We start from the raw sequence: 14,515 nt of genomic DNA, 5'->3' as shown, positions 1-14,515 counted from the left end.
TCTTGCAGTTGGTCAAGTTAAGATTCTTCATGGAGCATTTCCTAAAATATTTATCTGCTGGGAAAATTTTGTATGAAATGACAGTCGAAGTATAAAATACATCATTAGGTTAACGCTTGGAACCGTGAAAAATAGACTCATCTTGTTTGTAAACTATCGATGTTAAGATACTGAGTGTCAGTCAGAGCCTCCTGGTTTTGTGTGTGTGTGTGTGTGTATGTCTGGTGGGTTTTTTTTGTTTTGTTTTGTTTTGTTTTTCCTAGAAATTTGTTGGTGTTATCAATGGGTCATCTTCGAAACATCTGAAGTTACATGTAGAAACATCAAGGCAATATTATTTGTACATATTATTAAACATGCAAAAAAAATTCCTGAAAGAGAGTTCCCAAATTACAGGGAGTCCTTCTGAGCCCCTCCTCTCCTGGGTACCATTTGACCAGAAGTATGGCTTCCTGGGATTTAGGATGGAGGTGTCTTACTTCGAAGAGACAGCCCCTTTAATCACCGGCTCCCTATTCAAATATGTGGCCCAGTAAACTAAATTAAACGTCCCAAACAGGACAGGGAAGACGATTCGGGACATTTTGTCAATCTTGCTGATGCTGTTGTAAGTCTTTTTGTTGTCAGGGGCCTTGTCTTCTGGGGGTTTTGCAGGACCGGACAAGGCATTGGGGGTCCCTGCCGACACCTGTTCCTTGGGGATGTTTGGGGGGTGGTTCATCTTCCCAGTGGTGAAAGCATTGGTTGATTTATTCAGGATGAGCTCACGTTCCTTTTTCTGAAAGACAGAAGGAAAATATAAGGACGGGGTCATACCCTGGGCAATAGATGCTCACTTGGGAGGGCAGAAAGAAAAAGCGATGGAATATCAGATTATTTCTAGGAGTGGTTCGGAGGCCTGAGTCTAAAGGCCCAGAGAACCAATGGTAGAACTCTTTGGGACAATTCATTCACCATCTGACAAAATGAATTGCAAGAAGATGAATTACATGTTAGGGAGGGGTGTGGCTGCCAGGAGAGTGGGCAGTCCAATGGAGCTAGGAAGTCTAGATGAATGCACTCATGATATTTAACATACATATGAGGACGTGAGACTCGAAGGGGTGGGTGGGAGGGGGAGAGATGAGGGAGGACGGTGGAAAGGGTGATGTTAATCACGATGTGTCCTTGTACTCACACACAGATGTGTTAGATGAAAATTCCTTTGTACAACTAGCCACAGATAAGAAAATAAGAATAAAAGTCAGAAGCAGAGCTGTGGCTCAAAGTGGTAGACTGCTAGCCTTGAGCAAAAGAAGGCTCATGACCAATGAAAAACAACAACAAACAAGACTCTGTTTAAGCCAGGCGCTGCTGGCTCACACCTGTAAGCCTAGCTACTCAGGAGGCTGAGATCTGAGGATCATGGTTTGAAGACAGCCCAGAAGTCTAAGTCTCTTATCTCCAATTAACTATCAGAGAAAGCTAGAAGTGGGGCTGTGGTTCAAAGTGGTAGAGTGCTAGCCTTGATCAAAAGAATCTCAGCGATAGCACCTAGGTCCTGAGTTCAAGCCCTAGGACTGGCAAAACACACACACACACACACACACACACACACACACACACACACACACACACACACACACACAGAATAAAAGCCTACAGGGCCAGGAGCAAAAGTCATTATTTATATTAATGTTTGGTATTTTGTAAACACCTAGCATAAACTTAATCAAGACTTTTCTAAAGACAGAGAACAAGCTTCATTTCTTTACTGGATGGGTGCTGTGGAGTGAATAATGTACCTGGCTTTAAAGGAGACTAGGAAAAGGAACAAAGCTGGTGAAGTGTCACGGCAGTGTGTGCACCTTTGGGATGCTGGGATGAGGTAGAGCTCACTCAGCATCCTTCTCTGAAAGCATCCTCATTGCCAAGTAGTTCCATCCCGTTGCATCCTGCTGCATGGATGGCTGGATACACTGGGGTACCATCCCGTTGCCAAGTAGTGTTTCTTTGTAGGAATGTATCATTGTTTTTCTCCTGTGTGTGTGTGCACATGTGTGCACAACTAGTACTAGGGCTTGAATCCAGGGCCTGGATGCAGCTCCTGAGATTTTTTTCACTCAAGGCTGGCCCACTACCACTTGAGCCACAACGCCACTTCCAGCTTTTTGGTAGTTAATTTGAGATGAGAGTCTCATAGACTTTCCTGCCCAGGCTGTCTGTTGAAGCCTAAGTTCAAGCCTCAGTACGGACATAAAAACAAACAAACAAACAACTACTCCTAGTTGAATCCAAGGATATGGGATCTATCGATATTTGGGAGGGTCCTGATGGCATGTGTTTTTAATTTGAGGGGATGAGCATCAGTACTGAGCAGCAACACAAGAGCCAAGTGGCTGGGATTTTCCTGCGTCTCCCATCAGGAAGGGCTGACCGCACAGATGCAGGCCGTGTAGCCAACAGTCAGCTCCTGCTGGGATGGCCTCCACCTCAGAGAGCAAGCTGCCCATCCTGAGCCTCACTCACTGTTGGTTTCCAAGCGTAGACCAATGCCAGACTTACTCATTCACACTCTCTTCCCAGGTTTTGACAGCATCACGTGACCTGCTCAGAAGCCTGATGTTTGCCACCTACAGAACCTTCCTGGAAGGAAGAAGGCCTCTTCATATCACAGCCTTCATGTTAGACTGACCAGGACACAATGAATAGTCTAGAAGACAGGGGCTGGGCGAGGATCAGTGAGTATGCACTGACCTCCATCCTCTTTCTCCTTGCCAGTCTCCAGGCATTCTCAGGGGAATTAGATGAGCACAATGGGACCAAGGGACGGGTCATTGCAGCAACGGTCAACATCCAACACTATTCACCAGCTCCATTTAGCTCCTAGACTCATGGGCCTGATAGCTTCCATGAGTGCAATAGAGTCTCCCTCACCCTCTCTACTTCCATCCCGGCCAACTCCAAGCTATCATTGTGTGGCCATCACAGCCGGCAAACGTCTCTCTTCTGATGACATGGAGTATGGTGCTGGGAAAACTCTTCTTCCCAGGCCCCATTCTTGTTCCTGCACTGCCAACCTCAAGGAGCAACTACCAGGATAAGTCTAAATGCTTCCATTAGAAGATCTGGTAGCAGCCGGGCATGGTGGCTCAAGCCTGTGGACCTGGCTATTTAGGAGGCTGAGATCTGAGGATCATGATTCAAAGGCCACCCAGGCATAGAAATTCATGAGACTCTTATCACCAGTGAGCCAGAAAAAAAGCCAGGAATGGAGGCGTGGCTCAAGTGGAAGAGCACTAGCCTTGAACAAAAAGGTGCTATCCCTGAGTTCAAGACCCAGGAGACACACACACACACACACACACACACACACACACACACACAACCATGTAGCCAGGCTCTAGTGACACATTCCCATTCATGAGGTGGCTCAATCCTGTCCAACTCAGAGGTCTGAGATCTGAGAATCAGAACGCCAGCCAAGCAGAAAAATAGAGAGACTCTCATCTCCAATTAATGAACAGACATCTGGCTGAAGTAAAAAAAATGTGATTCAAGAACTAAAGCACCAGACTTGAGCCAAAAAGCCAAAAGCCAAGGGAGAGCACAAGGACCTGAGTTCAAGCCCCAGTACCAGCATATTCTCTCTCTCTCTCTCTCTGTCTCTCTCTTTCACACATACACACACTTACATGGCTATGTCCATTGTGATGCTTAAGCCCCTCCCCCATCCCTTTCTGTCCCCTCTTCACTAGAAGGACAGACCCTGCCAACCCTTCAGTGTGGGCAGCTGGACTTGGAAATGGGGGGGGGGGTTCCTTAGGAAAGAAAGTGTAGTGTAGTGCTGTGGCAGGGGCAGTCCTAGGTACCCCCCCAGCCCCCCCGCCCCGCCCAGAGCCAGGCTGTCCAGCTTGCTGATTGGTGGTGGCCCAATAGGGGAAGATCAGCAAGTGTAACTGACCCCCTTCATGCCGAATTTCCTGTAGACAAGATTAACACTTCCTTTCAAGTCTGTCAGATAGGACTGGTCTCCACACCTCTTAGGACAAAGGACCTGCATCTTTGTTCCATGCGTGGTGTAATTAGCAGTTCACAGGCTGTTTTCATTTTTTACCCAAGGATGTGAATCTCATCTCACCAAAGAAATGATTCAGCCCGAGATCTCTACGAGTGATTGTTCCATCACCGACTTGGGCACACATCCCCTTCTTTTTTTAAAGTACTCAGTGATTCATGGTTTCCAACTGAAGAACGCTTCTCACCTTCTCACCAAAAAATGCACATGCATGCTTCAAGTGAGCCAAACCATTAAGAGAGAGGACTGGGCTGCTTGTCAGATGACTATTCCTGTATAACTACCCTCTCCATGCCTGGAATGACAGCTTGAAGAGGACACACACAAAATGAGTAACAGCATTAAAAAAAAAAGAGGAGGAAGGAATAGAAAACAATGAGCAAGAGCAAATCACAAGATTAAAACCTGCGCAAATCTTCCCTGAAGAGGCAGAGACTATTTTGGCTAAGAATAATAGCTTGACCCAAATTCCCTACAATGGATGAATGGGTCAAGAAAATGTAGTATACTTATACAATGGCATTTTACTCATCCATCAGGAAGAATAAGATTATGTCATTAGAAGAGAAATGGATGAACTTGAGGGAAAAATTATATTAAGTCAAGAAAGTCAGACTCAGAGTGGCAAGGGGTATATGTTTCCTCTCTCATCAGTGGAAATTAGATTCAAAATATAAAGACATAGGAACACATGTACACATACACACAGTGACTAAAGTATGGGATACTCAGGTAAGGATTTCAATAATCTAATTCCTTTAAGCAATTAACTGATAAATTTTACAAAATGAATACCAGATAGCTGAAATGTGTTTTGTCTGAGGAAGTTGGGGCTTAAGGACAGTAAAACAGACTAACGATGAGAGGAGTGGAAGCCGAATCCATTCATATACTCAATGTTCCTATGGGAAAGTGGAACGGGGTCACTTGAGGGGTGGGGTAGGGTTAGATAGATGGAAAAGAAGGACAGAAGGGGGTCACGCTGGTCAAGATGCATTGTACTCACAAACTAACATGTTGAATTGGAATCTCTTTGTACAACTACTTACAGGTACTTTTTAAACTGGAAAAAAATAGCTACAATGTAAATAAGTCCAAACCATTCAAATGACACCAGGCCTTCTACTTGAATGAAGTTGATGGTTTAAAATACATTAGACAGCCAGGCACCAGTGGCTCATGCTGATAATCCTACCTACTCAGGAGGCTGAGATCTGAGGATCATGGTTCAAAGCCAACCCAGGCAGGAAAGTCCATGAGACTCTCATCCCCAAAGAACCACCCAGAGAACCGGAAGTGAGGCTGTGACTCAAAGTGGTAGAGCACTGGCCTTGAGGGAAAAGAGCTCAGAGACAGCGCCCCGGCCCCGAGTTCAAGCCCCACAGCTGACTCCCCTTCCCTCCAAAAAAAAGTTGGCTACGTGACTTGTCATAAGTAAGAATTTGTAAGGACCATGAATATAAGGGAAAGGATAATTAAGAAGCTGGGAGAGAGACAGGAAGGAAAAAAAATCCCTTGTTTCACAATTGAACCCAGAATCAGGCTTGTTTTCTCAGTCCAAGGAAACTGAAAGAAAGAAAAAGCTATACATAATACATATATGTATATAATTTTATGTAAGATACTATGTAAGATATATATACATAAGATATATAAGGTAATTATATACAATCTAATTATCTATAATAGCATATATTATATATAACATATTACATATATGTGTGTATGTGTATACATGTATGTATAAATTACATATATGTATGTATATATAATATATGTGCATATATGTATGTATAATAATATATTATATAATCTAATTATCTGTAATAGCATATATTATGTAACATTATATATGACATATATATGTATGTATATGTGTATGTATAGCATCACCTTTACCTTGATCTTGGCTGCTTCCAGGGCTTTCTTGCCGTCCCAGGCCCAGCCTCTCTTTGTGAAGTAGTTGACGGTGGCAAACTCGATGAGAGCGGAGAAGACGAAGGCGTAGCACACGGCGATGAACCAGTCCATGGCCGTGGCGTAGGCCACTTTGGGCAGGGAGTTCCGAGCGCTGATGCTGAGTGTCGTCATGGTCAGCACGGTGGTCACCCCTGCAAGATCAGATGAGGATAGTGGGGGGGGGGGGGGAGGGAGGGGGCCACACGTTACGTCATCCAGGCACCCCAGTTCCCCCGCTGGCCTGCGGAGGAGTTGCAGGAGGCACAGGGAGGACCCTCTAGTCTAGAATCTCTTCTGGTGTGGGAGGAAATTCGGGGGGGGGGGCTTCTGTTTGGATAAGCACCCCTCAAAGGCTCGCGTGGGAAGGACTTGGTCCCCACGTGGTGATGCTATTGGCAGGTGGGGGAACCTTTGGCATGCGCAACCTGGGGTCAGCGCTTCCGGTCCGTGAGGACTCACAGGCCCCAAAGGGCCTCTGGGAGCCTTTCTCCCTGTCTCTCTCACCCTTCCTCTTTCTGTTTCTCCCCTCTCTTTCACCCTATTTCCCTTTCTTATCTCTCTCTCTCACACACATACATGCACACACACACCCCACCCTAAGCAAGATGCCAACAACTTCACCACACATCCCTACCATGAGGTACTAGCTCACCACAGACCCCAAACAACAAAGCCAACTGACTAATAGACGGAATCCCCTCAAACTGTGAGTCAGAATGAAACTCTCTCTCCCCCACCTCTCTCTCTCTCTCTCTCTCTCTCTCTCTCTCTCTCTCTCTCTCTCTCTCTCTCTCTCTCCCTGGCACCAATCCTGGGGTTTGAACTCAGGGCCTGGGCACTGTGCCTGAGCTTCTATTGCTCAAAGCTACTGCTCTACCACTTGGACCACAGCTCCACTTCTGGGAGTTTATTTGGGAGGGGCGAGTAGTTAAAAGGCTTTTCCGCACAGGCTACCTTTGAACATCAATCCTCACAACAGCTAGGATTACAGGCATGAGTCAGCCATGCCTGGCCAAAACTCTCCTCTTTTTCTTGAAAGTTGATTCTTTCAGATATTTTGTGACCAGACAAGAAAGCAAAGACTTCAGCCCAGAGGCTTCACGCTGCGCGTCAGAGATGCTCAAGTCTGTCCGCTCGCTGCGCAAGGAGCTTGCTTCTTCCGTGCAGGTCGGATGCCAATCTCTCTTTTCTCTAGACACTTAGGCATGACTGCCCCTCAGTAGTCACAGGGACTGACTCCAGGGGCCTCTTAGATTCCAAACCCTAAGGAGAGCTCCTGGGGTGACAGATCACAAATTCTGCAAAGAATTCATGGCTATTCTCCTGTGCAACGTCATGTCCACATTCCTTTGATGTGTGTATGGTGCAAATGTTACGGGAATCCTTGCCATCCAGTGGATGGTAGGGGACAACTGACAAGCAGAAGAGTCCAGGAATGTTCAGGACAGATGGAATGCTTCTCCAATGTTCTCCATCCGTGATTGGCATAAAGCACTTAGAGATACAGGGGACTGATTGTGTAAATGTGTGTGTGTGCATACCTGTGTGTCCAGTTTATTACTATCATATTACATACAATGTGTTCACTGCCACTTGGTGGTTGATGTGGAAAAGAGCATGCGTACTTCTTGCTTGATAACCTACCAAAGAACATTGCACAAACCCTACTGTATCCAGTCTGGGGATGTAGCTCAGTGGTAGAATACTTGTCCAGCATGCACAATGCCCTTGGTTCACTGTTCAGAAACATACATGTACACACACACTACACATATATACATATATATCATATCTATATACATATGTATTTATATAATATATCAGATATATCAGATGTATATGTTAGATATATATGATATGTATAATATCTCTGATATATCATATATGTTATATAGGATATATAGATATATAGATATATGTGTATTGTATATGTAGATATGTAGGTATCATATATTGATATGTGATATGTGTGATATCTGTGATATCTACATATCATATGTGTATCATATCTCATATATACCTATATCATGTTTAGATATGTAGATACTATACAGATGTCATATATGCATACACCATGATGTATCATATATAGATATGTCATAGCTATATACCTATATCACAATATAGATATGAGATATGATCATATATATTACATATGTGAAATCATTTTTATAATAGAAATACTCATTGAGTATTATTCCTAAATTCATTCAGGGAGAATTTAACTTTAAAGTCTTCTCTAGTTTTCTTGCCAGATCACAGAATGGACAAGGAAGCAACAGAAGTTTGGTGACTGTGCTAATTAGCTTTCCATGACGGTGAGAAAATATTGCACGAATCAACACAGGAAAGGTTTAGGTTTGTGGTTTTGAAGGCTGTAGTCTATAGCTGTTTTGCCCCCTTGATTTGGGGCTCAGTAGTGGGAATATCCAATGGGGTGATCCTTCTCACCTTGTAGTATCCAAGGTGGGAAAGAGTGGAAGAGCCATACTGCCCCCCACCGGCCCCAATCCAGCATATCCTCACAATGACCTAACCTCCTCCCCTTAGGCCCCACCCCTAAAAGTTCCACCACCTCCCAACAGTGGAGGCCCAACGCCTTTCCCACACCACGGGTCTCCCACAGACATCTGAGGTCCTCACTACATCGGTGCCCCAGGTGTTTGTTTTCTTGGGGACCAGTTAGGATGGGTCACAAGCCACCACGTCTAGCCGCTGCTTGGAAACACTCACCAAAAACTGTCCTGGCTGGCACAGATTCTCGGTTGAGCCAAAAGGACACCTGGGATAAGATCACCGTCATGATGCAGGGCAGGTAGGTCTGGATGACAAAGTAGCCAATCTTCCTCTTCAAGTGGAAGTGAGCCGTCATGATTGTGTATTCACCTGCGAGTATGCGAGAAAACAACCGCAACTTGCACGTTAGTACCTTCGGGCGTGACGGCCTCATCTCGTTCTACTGGAAGAAGTTTGGGAGACCATCCTTTCACTCTGTCTTCAAGGGGCACCCGTGTTTAGGTTATTTAGCTTCAGGAGAGGGCAGGAGAAGACGAAGAAGCTCTCTGAAGAGTCCTTTTTCACCCTCAGCCTCTGAAGGGCTGCATGTGGATGCTTTTCCCAGAGAAAATCAGATTTGTGTGTTTCTCTAATCCCCCCCTCACAATCTGTGCCACGCTCCCCTCCCACTACCCCCTCCCCCTTGCCCGTTCCTGCAATCAGGAGCTGTGGATTTAGCCTTTGGAGCCAGACACGGGACATCGCAGAGCCCTGGTGTGGGTGGACAGAGCCTTCCTATCTCCCAGCTCCAGGGAGAGGGGTAACCATTATTCCCACCCACCCCCAAACTCTCTGCTTGCCCAACCTCAGTGGAAGAGTGAAAAGCAGGTGTTCAAGAGGACACCAGAGAGAAACACCTGGGGTGTCCCCGCTCTTCTTGAAATCGGGGACCTTTCCTTGGTGATGTCCCAGTGCCTTCTGTGGATTTGCCTGGCGGTGTGGGAGGCGAGTGGGGATCTCCCTTTCTTTGCGGAGAACGATGCTGTCCTGATGGTGAACTGGTAAGGAGCTGAGGCGGGCGGGCTGTGGGTTTGGGGGGGCGGGGGACAGCCTAAGTCACACTCCCTGGAGTGCTGCCAAGGATGCTTGGCCGAGAGGGGGTGGTCGTGGGAGGATGTGGTCTCAGGTGTAGGACTGGGTACAGTGGCTGGAAACCCCACATCCTCAGGACAAGTGACAGGGGAGAGGGGGGCGGGGAACCCAGCTGACCCTGATATGGGAGAAAGACACAGGCATGAAAGAAAGGATGAGGAGTGGGGTGTCCACCTCGCAGCCAGGATTATTTCTGCCTCTATCTTAACACTGAAAACCCCGTTCTCCTTCTTGAGTGGGGTTGGAAATGACCGGCGGGCGTTCCGTTCTGCTTTCTTCTTTTCTTTTCGTTTGCATTGGAGGCACCGCCACCAGGTGATGCTTTAAAACCATGCTTTTTGAGAATGCAAGTGAGAGGCAGAAAGCTCGGCTTCGTAAACAAACAAAAACCCCACAAAATGTTGTACACAAAACCAAAGAAAGCCTCAAAGTATGGCGGCCAATGTCAAGTGGGGCATCCTCCGTCAGTGCCACAATCTCTCACCCCAAACCTCCACCTCCCCACCTCCCCCCCCAGCTTACGCAGACCCAGGCACCATCACCAAGGGGTGACACTGTCTTCCTCAAATCTCTTACCATCCCTCTGAGGGGTGGCAGGGCACTGATGGAGCAGCGAGGGATATGTGTGCAATGAGCCTTGTTCCAGAATGTCTGTGGTAGTCCCACCTGGGGTCAGGTGAATGGTGCTGGGAAAGAGCTAGTATTTGCCAAGGCTAGGCTCTGTCCTGTAACCAGAATTTGCTCCATGCATCCCTTCATACCTTGCCTCCGTGGCCCTGACTCCTCTCTCTTCCTGTCACAATACATCTTTTTATTTGGGGGGGGGGCAGGGGAGGGTGGGGGGGGGCTTGAACTCAGGGCCTGGGCACTATCCATCAACTCTTTTTGCTCAAGGCTAGTGCTCTACTACGTTGAGCCACAGCTCCACTTCCGGTTTTGAGGGTGGTTGATTGGACATAAGAGTCTCAAAGACCTTCCTTCCTGGTCTGTCTTCTAACCACGATCCTCAGATCTCAGCCTCCTGAGTAGCTGGGATTACAACTGTGAGCCACTGGTGCCCAGTCACAATCGCTTATGGTGATGGCTAGCGGCCAGCCTTGCCCTTGGCTAGCACACCTCTCACCACAAGACGTGAAGGGTGCAGAGGACAAATGCACATTCTACCATTGGACTTCCTGTCCAGTCACACGGAACTTACGGGGTACAAGCAGCCTGGCTTGCCTCGGCACGCCTCAGGCCAGCCCTGTGCCATGAATGGAAGGGCTTACTTCTTTTTCCTTCCTTCTGTCTTTTATGTTGCCTGGCTAAGCTGTACCAGACTTAACCCTAGGGGAAAAAAAAATCTCAGAAACTGTTCAGAGCAAGTGGCGGAGGAGCAGGTTGCGTGTTCCCTGCAGGGATTTCTGCAGCTTGGTGTTACATAAGCAGATCAACACAGTGTCCGAGCAGGGCCTGCTCACACGGTGGCCAATGTCCCTCGCCGATCCATGCCCCTAGCACTGCAGCGCTGGTGCGCATGCCCCTCCGATATAATCCTTCCTGCCCCGCCCCCCCGGTAACCAGGTACGGTGCAGTATCCTTCAATCCCAGACAGGGCTGGGGTCTCCTCTCACCTGTGCTGGTACTGATGTTCTCTGTGCCCACTGTCTGCCCCATGAGATGATACTGGTTCAATCTGGAGCCATCTTCTGCCACCACCACAGACTTGGTGGAGCCATTGGTCCAGACATAAACCACTTCAGAATTGGGGTACGCATCTGGAAAGGAAGGGGCAGAAGGCGGCATTCACATGAATCCTTCTCGGACGGGAAAATACAAAGGCGGGAGTCAAAGCAGCAAGAGAGATGGTGGTGAGGGTGACGAGGGAGGATGTTTGCCAAGTCAGTGTTCAACGATACAAAGAGTGTAAGATGGCTGCCCTTTAGGCCTTCCCATTTCAAAATGGCTGGGTGCAAAGAGCTAGAGCCCTGTGCTTTTTGTGCAGATTTCCTCCCTCCCTTCCTTCCTTCCTTTTTTCTTTTTTGTCTATTGTGGGGTTTGAACTCAGGGCCTGAACTCTTCGTGATCAAGTCTAGAGCTCTACCACTTTGAACCACAGTGCTACTTCTGGCTTTCTGGTGGTTTACTGGAGATAAGACTTACTGGAGACAGATTTTCCCTATAAGGCTGGCTTTGAACCATGATCCTCAGATCTCAGCCTCCTGAGTAGCTAGGATGACAGACATGAGCTACTAGCTCCTGGCTCCTTAGGAGCTATTTTTTTGTTGTTGTTCTGACTGGGGTGGTCATTTATTCCATAACTTCATTCCAATTTGTAGATAGTGTCCTGCATTACATCAACACTCCTAACTACCACAGTTTCCGTTTATGGATGATTACTGCATGCCAGGTGCTTTATACAGAATTTGATGAGGAAGTGTAATTTCAGAAAGGTTAAGTTACCTGCTCAAGGTCACATAGCTAAGGTTTGAACTGTTTGTATGTTTCCCTATCTGCTAGGTTTTAACACTCCTTAGGAGCTATTTTAATCTGATCGGCTCTTGATAAGTTGCCACGGGAGCAACAGAAAATCAAGAGAGGTCAGATGGCAAGCAAATAAAAGGCCCTCTCCTTAAGGAAGGATGAAAGATACAAAATCACACACACACACACACACACACACACACACACACTATATGTAAGATATATATATATACACACATATATATGATATAGTAGTAAGTGCTGCATAGAAATGAAGTGGAGAAGGCGTCATTTCTTTGTAACTGCTGCTGTTTTGAGACAGTCTTACTATATGTCTGAGGCTAGCTTGGAATCCATTTTGTAGCCCAACTGGCCTCACTCTGCTGATCCTCCTGTCTCTGCCTCCAGCTGGGATTACAGGCTGGTGAGTGTCTTGGCCCACCTCAGCCGGTATAAGCTTGAGTAGGTCGATCCCAGCAGGTCTAACTGAGATGGAAAGGATGTGCAGGACCCAGCCACATGACCCTCAGGAGTAAGGCAGTCCTAGACAAACCAAAAAGCAGGTGCAAAGATCCAGAAGGATCTGAAGGAAAAGCTGGCCATTCAGTGAGAACAGCAAGGGGAGGAAAAAAAAAGATCAAGCGGGGCCTCAAGACCGTTGGAAGGCATTTGGTTTTCAGCCGAGCCAGGAAGACACAGCAGATGAGGTTTAAGCCAATACCTGACCTCGTCTAACTTAGGCAATAAAAGAACCATTGTGGCTAAGTGAGACAGTAGCACAGAGCTCAAGAGGGAAAAGACAGAAATAAAAGGGTGAGGTTAAAGTCATCTGAGAGGCAGTGAGGAGCAGAGAAGGAGAAAAAAAGGAAGGTATGCCCTTCCTCCCTCCCTCTCTCTTCCTTTCCTTTTTCTTTCTGCAATCCATGAATCTCCATAGAAGCTATGCTCAGTTCCTATTGCAGGTAGATGTTTCAATTACCATGGTGTGTGTGTGTGTGTGTGTGTGTGTGTGCGCGCGCATGCGCCGGTACTGGGACTTGAACTCAGGACCTAGGCACCATTCTTTCACTTTTTCCACTCAAAGCTTGAGCCAAACCTCCACTCTGGCTTGTTGCTAGACTCTTATTAGCCATAAGAGTCTCATGGGCTTTCCTTCCCTAAGCTGGCTTCAAACCTCGATCCTCAAATCTCAGCCTCCTGAGCAGCTAGGATTACAGGCGTGAGTCACTAGTACCTGACTAGCAGGGCCTTCCGTTGATCAAGTTTAGGGAAAATGCAGCTGTGTTTCCCACGGACAGTGTTGGAGTGCTGATGTCATGATTCTGATTCTTGTCTCTCCTGGGGATCCTTGTACCCTGGGTGGGGAGGGGGGAAGGCAGAGAAGGGTGCTCGCTCTCTTTCTTGGAAAGTGACCTTCTCCACGTCTACATGCTTCACTGGGTACCGGCTTCGGCTTGGCTGGCTTGCTGAGCGCAGCCTAAGTGTCTGTGAGAGTCCCATCTTGTTCCTATTATGTAAATGTGGCGGTGTCCTGACTAATGAAGGGCTGTGCGACTCAGACACCGATTCGAGCAGAACGGCCATGATGGATTCCGGCCAGGCTAGACATGTGGATTGGACAGAGAGTGGGTTTAATGAAGCAGCATCTTCTCAGCAGGGCCTGAGTCCCACGGATGCTGTCCCTCGCTGTCCCCGGCCTGCTGTGTTCCCTTGGTCCTGTGTCTTCTCCCCCACCATCTGCCTCACACCAAAGACACCAGCCCAGCTGTGCAGCTGCCAAGGGCCCCAGTGACAAGAAAGAGGCCCAGAGGACATTCGAAGTCTGCTGCCCAGACAGGAGCAGAAAGGCTTGAACTCGGGGCCCAGGTACGGTCCCTGAGCTATTTCTGCTCAGGGCTCTAGCGCTCTACCACTTTGAGCCACGGCGCCACTTCCTGCTTTCTGGTGGTTCTTTGGAGATCAGAATCTCACAGATTTCCCTGCCCCAGCTGGCTTTGAACCACGATCATCGGATCTCAGCCTCCTGAGTTGCTAGAATGACCGGTGTGAGCCTCTGGCACCGGGTGTTAGCTGACAGGAAAGATGACAGAGCCTCCGAAGTATGATGTGTGGGGCTTCCCTTCCTCCCACAGCATCTGCTAAGTGAGATATGATCTGTAGGGCTTCGTACTTCTCCCTCTTGGTTGACATCTTCTGACTTTCCTAGCATCGCAAATCCTGAGTGGAAGCGGGCACAGCAGAATCCAATTTTATTTGTATTGACTTTCAGGCTGACTATGAAGAAAATCTGAAATAATGACTCTCTGCCAGGCACTGGTGGCTCACACTTGTAATCCTAGCTACTCAGGAGGCAGAGATCTGAGGAGCGTGGTTCAAAGCCAGCCTGGG

The 14,515-nt window shown here is 47.4% G+C and overlaps 1 protein-coding gene across 1 annotated transcript in view; it reads right to left on the bottom strand.

The window, feature by feature from the left end:
• Positions 1-475: 475 nt before the first annotated feature.
• Positions 476-14,515, bottom strand: part of Gabra5 (gamma-aminobutyric acid type A receptor subunit alpha5) — a 28,743-nt gene continuing 14,703 nt past the window's right edge. Inside the window, exons 5-8 of the mRNA XM_048369058.1 lie at positions 11,278-11,421; positions 8,750-8,902; positions 5,957-6,168; positions 476-778 (exon numbers count right to left, since the gene is read on the bottom strand). Of these exons, the coding sequence (XP_048225015.1) occupies positions 476-778; positions 5,957-6,168; positions 8,750-8,902; positions 11,278-11,421 (812 nt within the window). The remainder of the gene's footprint in view (positions 779-5,956; positions 6,169-8,749; positions 8,903-11,277; positions 11,422-14,515) is intronic.

This window comes from Perognathus longimembris, chromosome 20 (genome assembly GCF_023159225.1).
Source record: "Perognathus longimembris pacificus isolate PPM17 chromosome 20, ASM2315922v1, whole genome shotgun sequence".
Classification (NCBI taxonomy): domain Eukaryota; kingdom Metazoa; phylum Chordata; class Mammalia; order Rodentia; family Heteromyidae; genus Perognathus; species Perognathus longimembris.
This window is presented reverse-complemented; position numbering and strand designations above follow the sequence as displayed.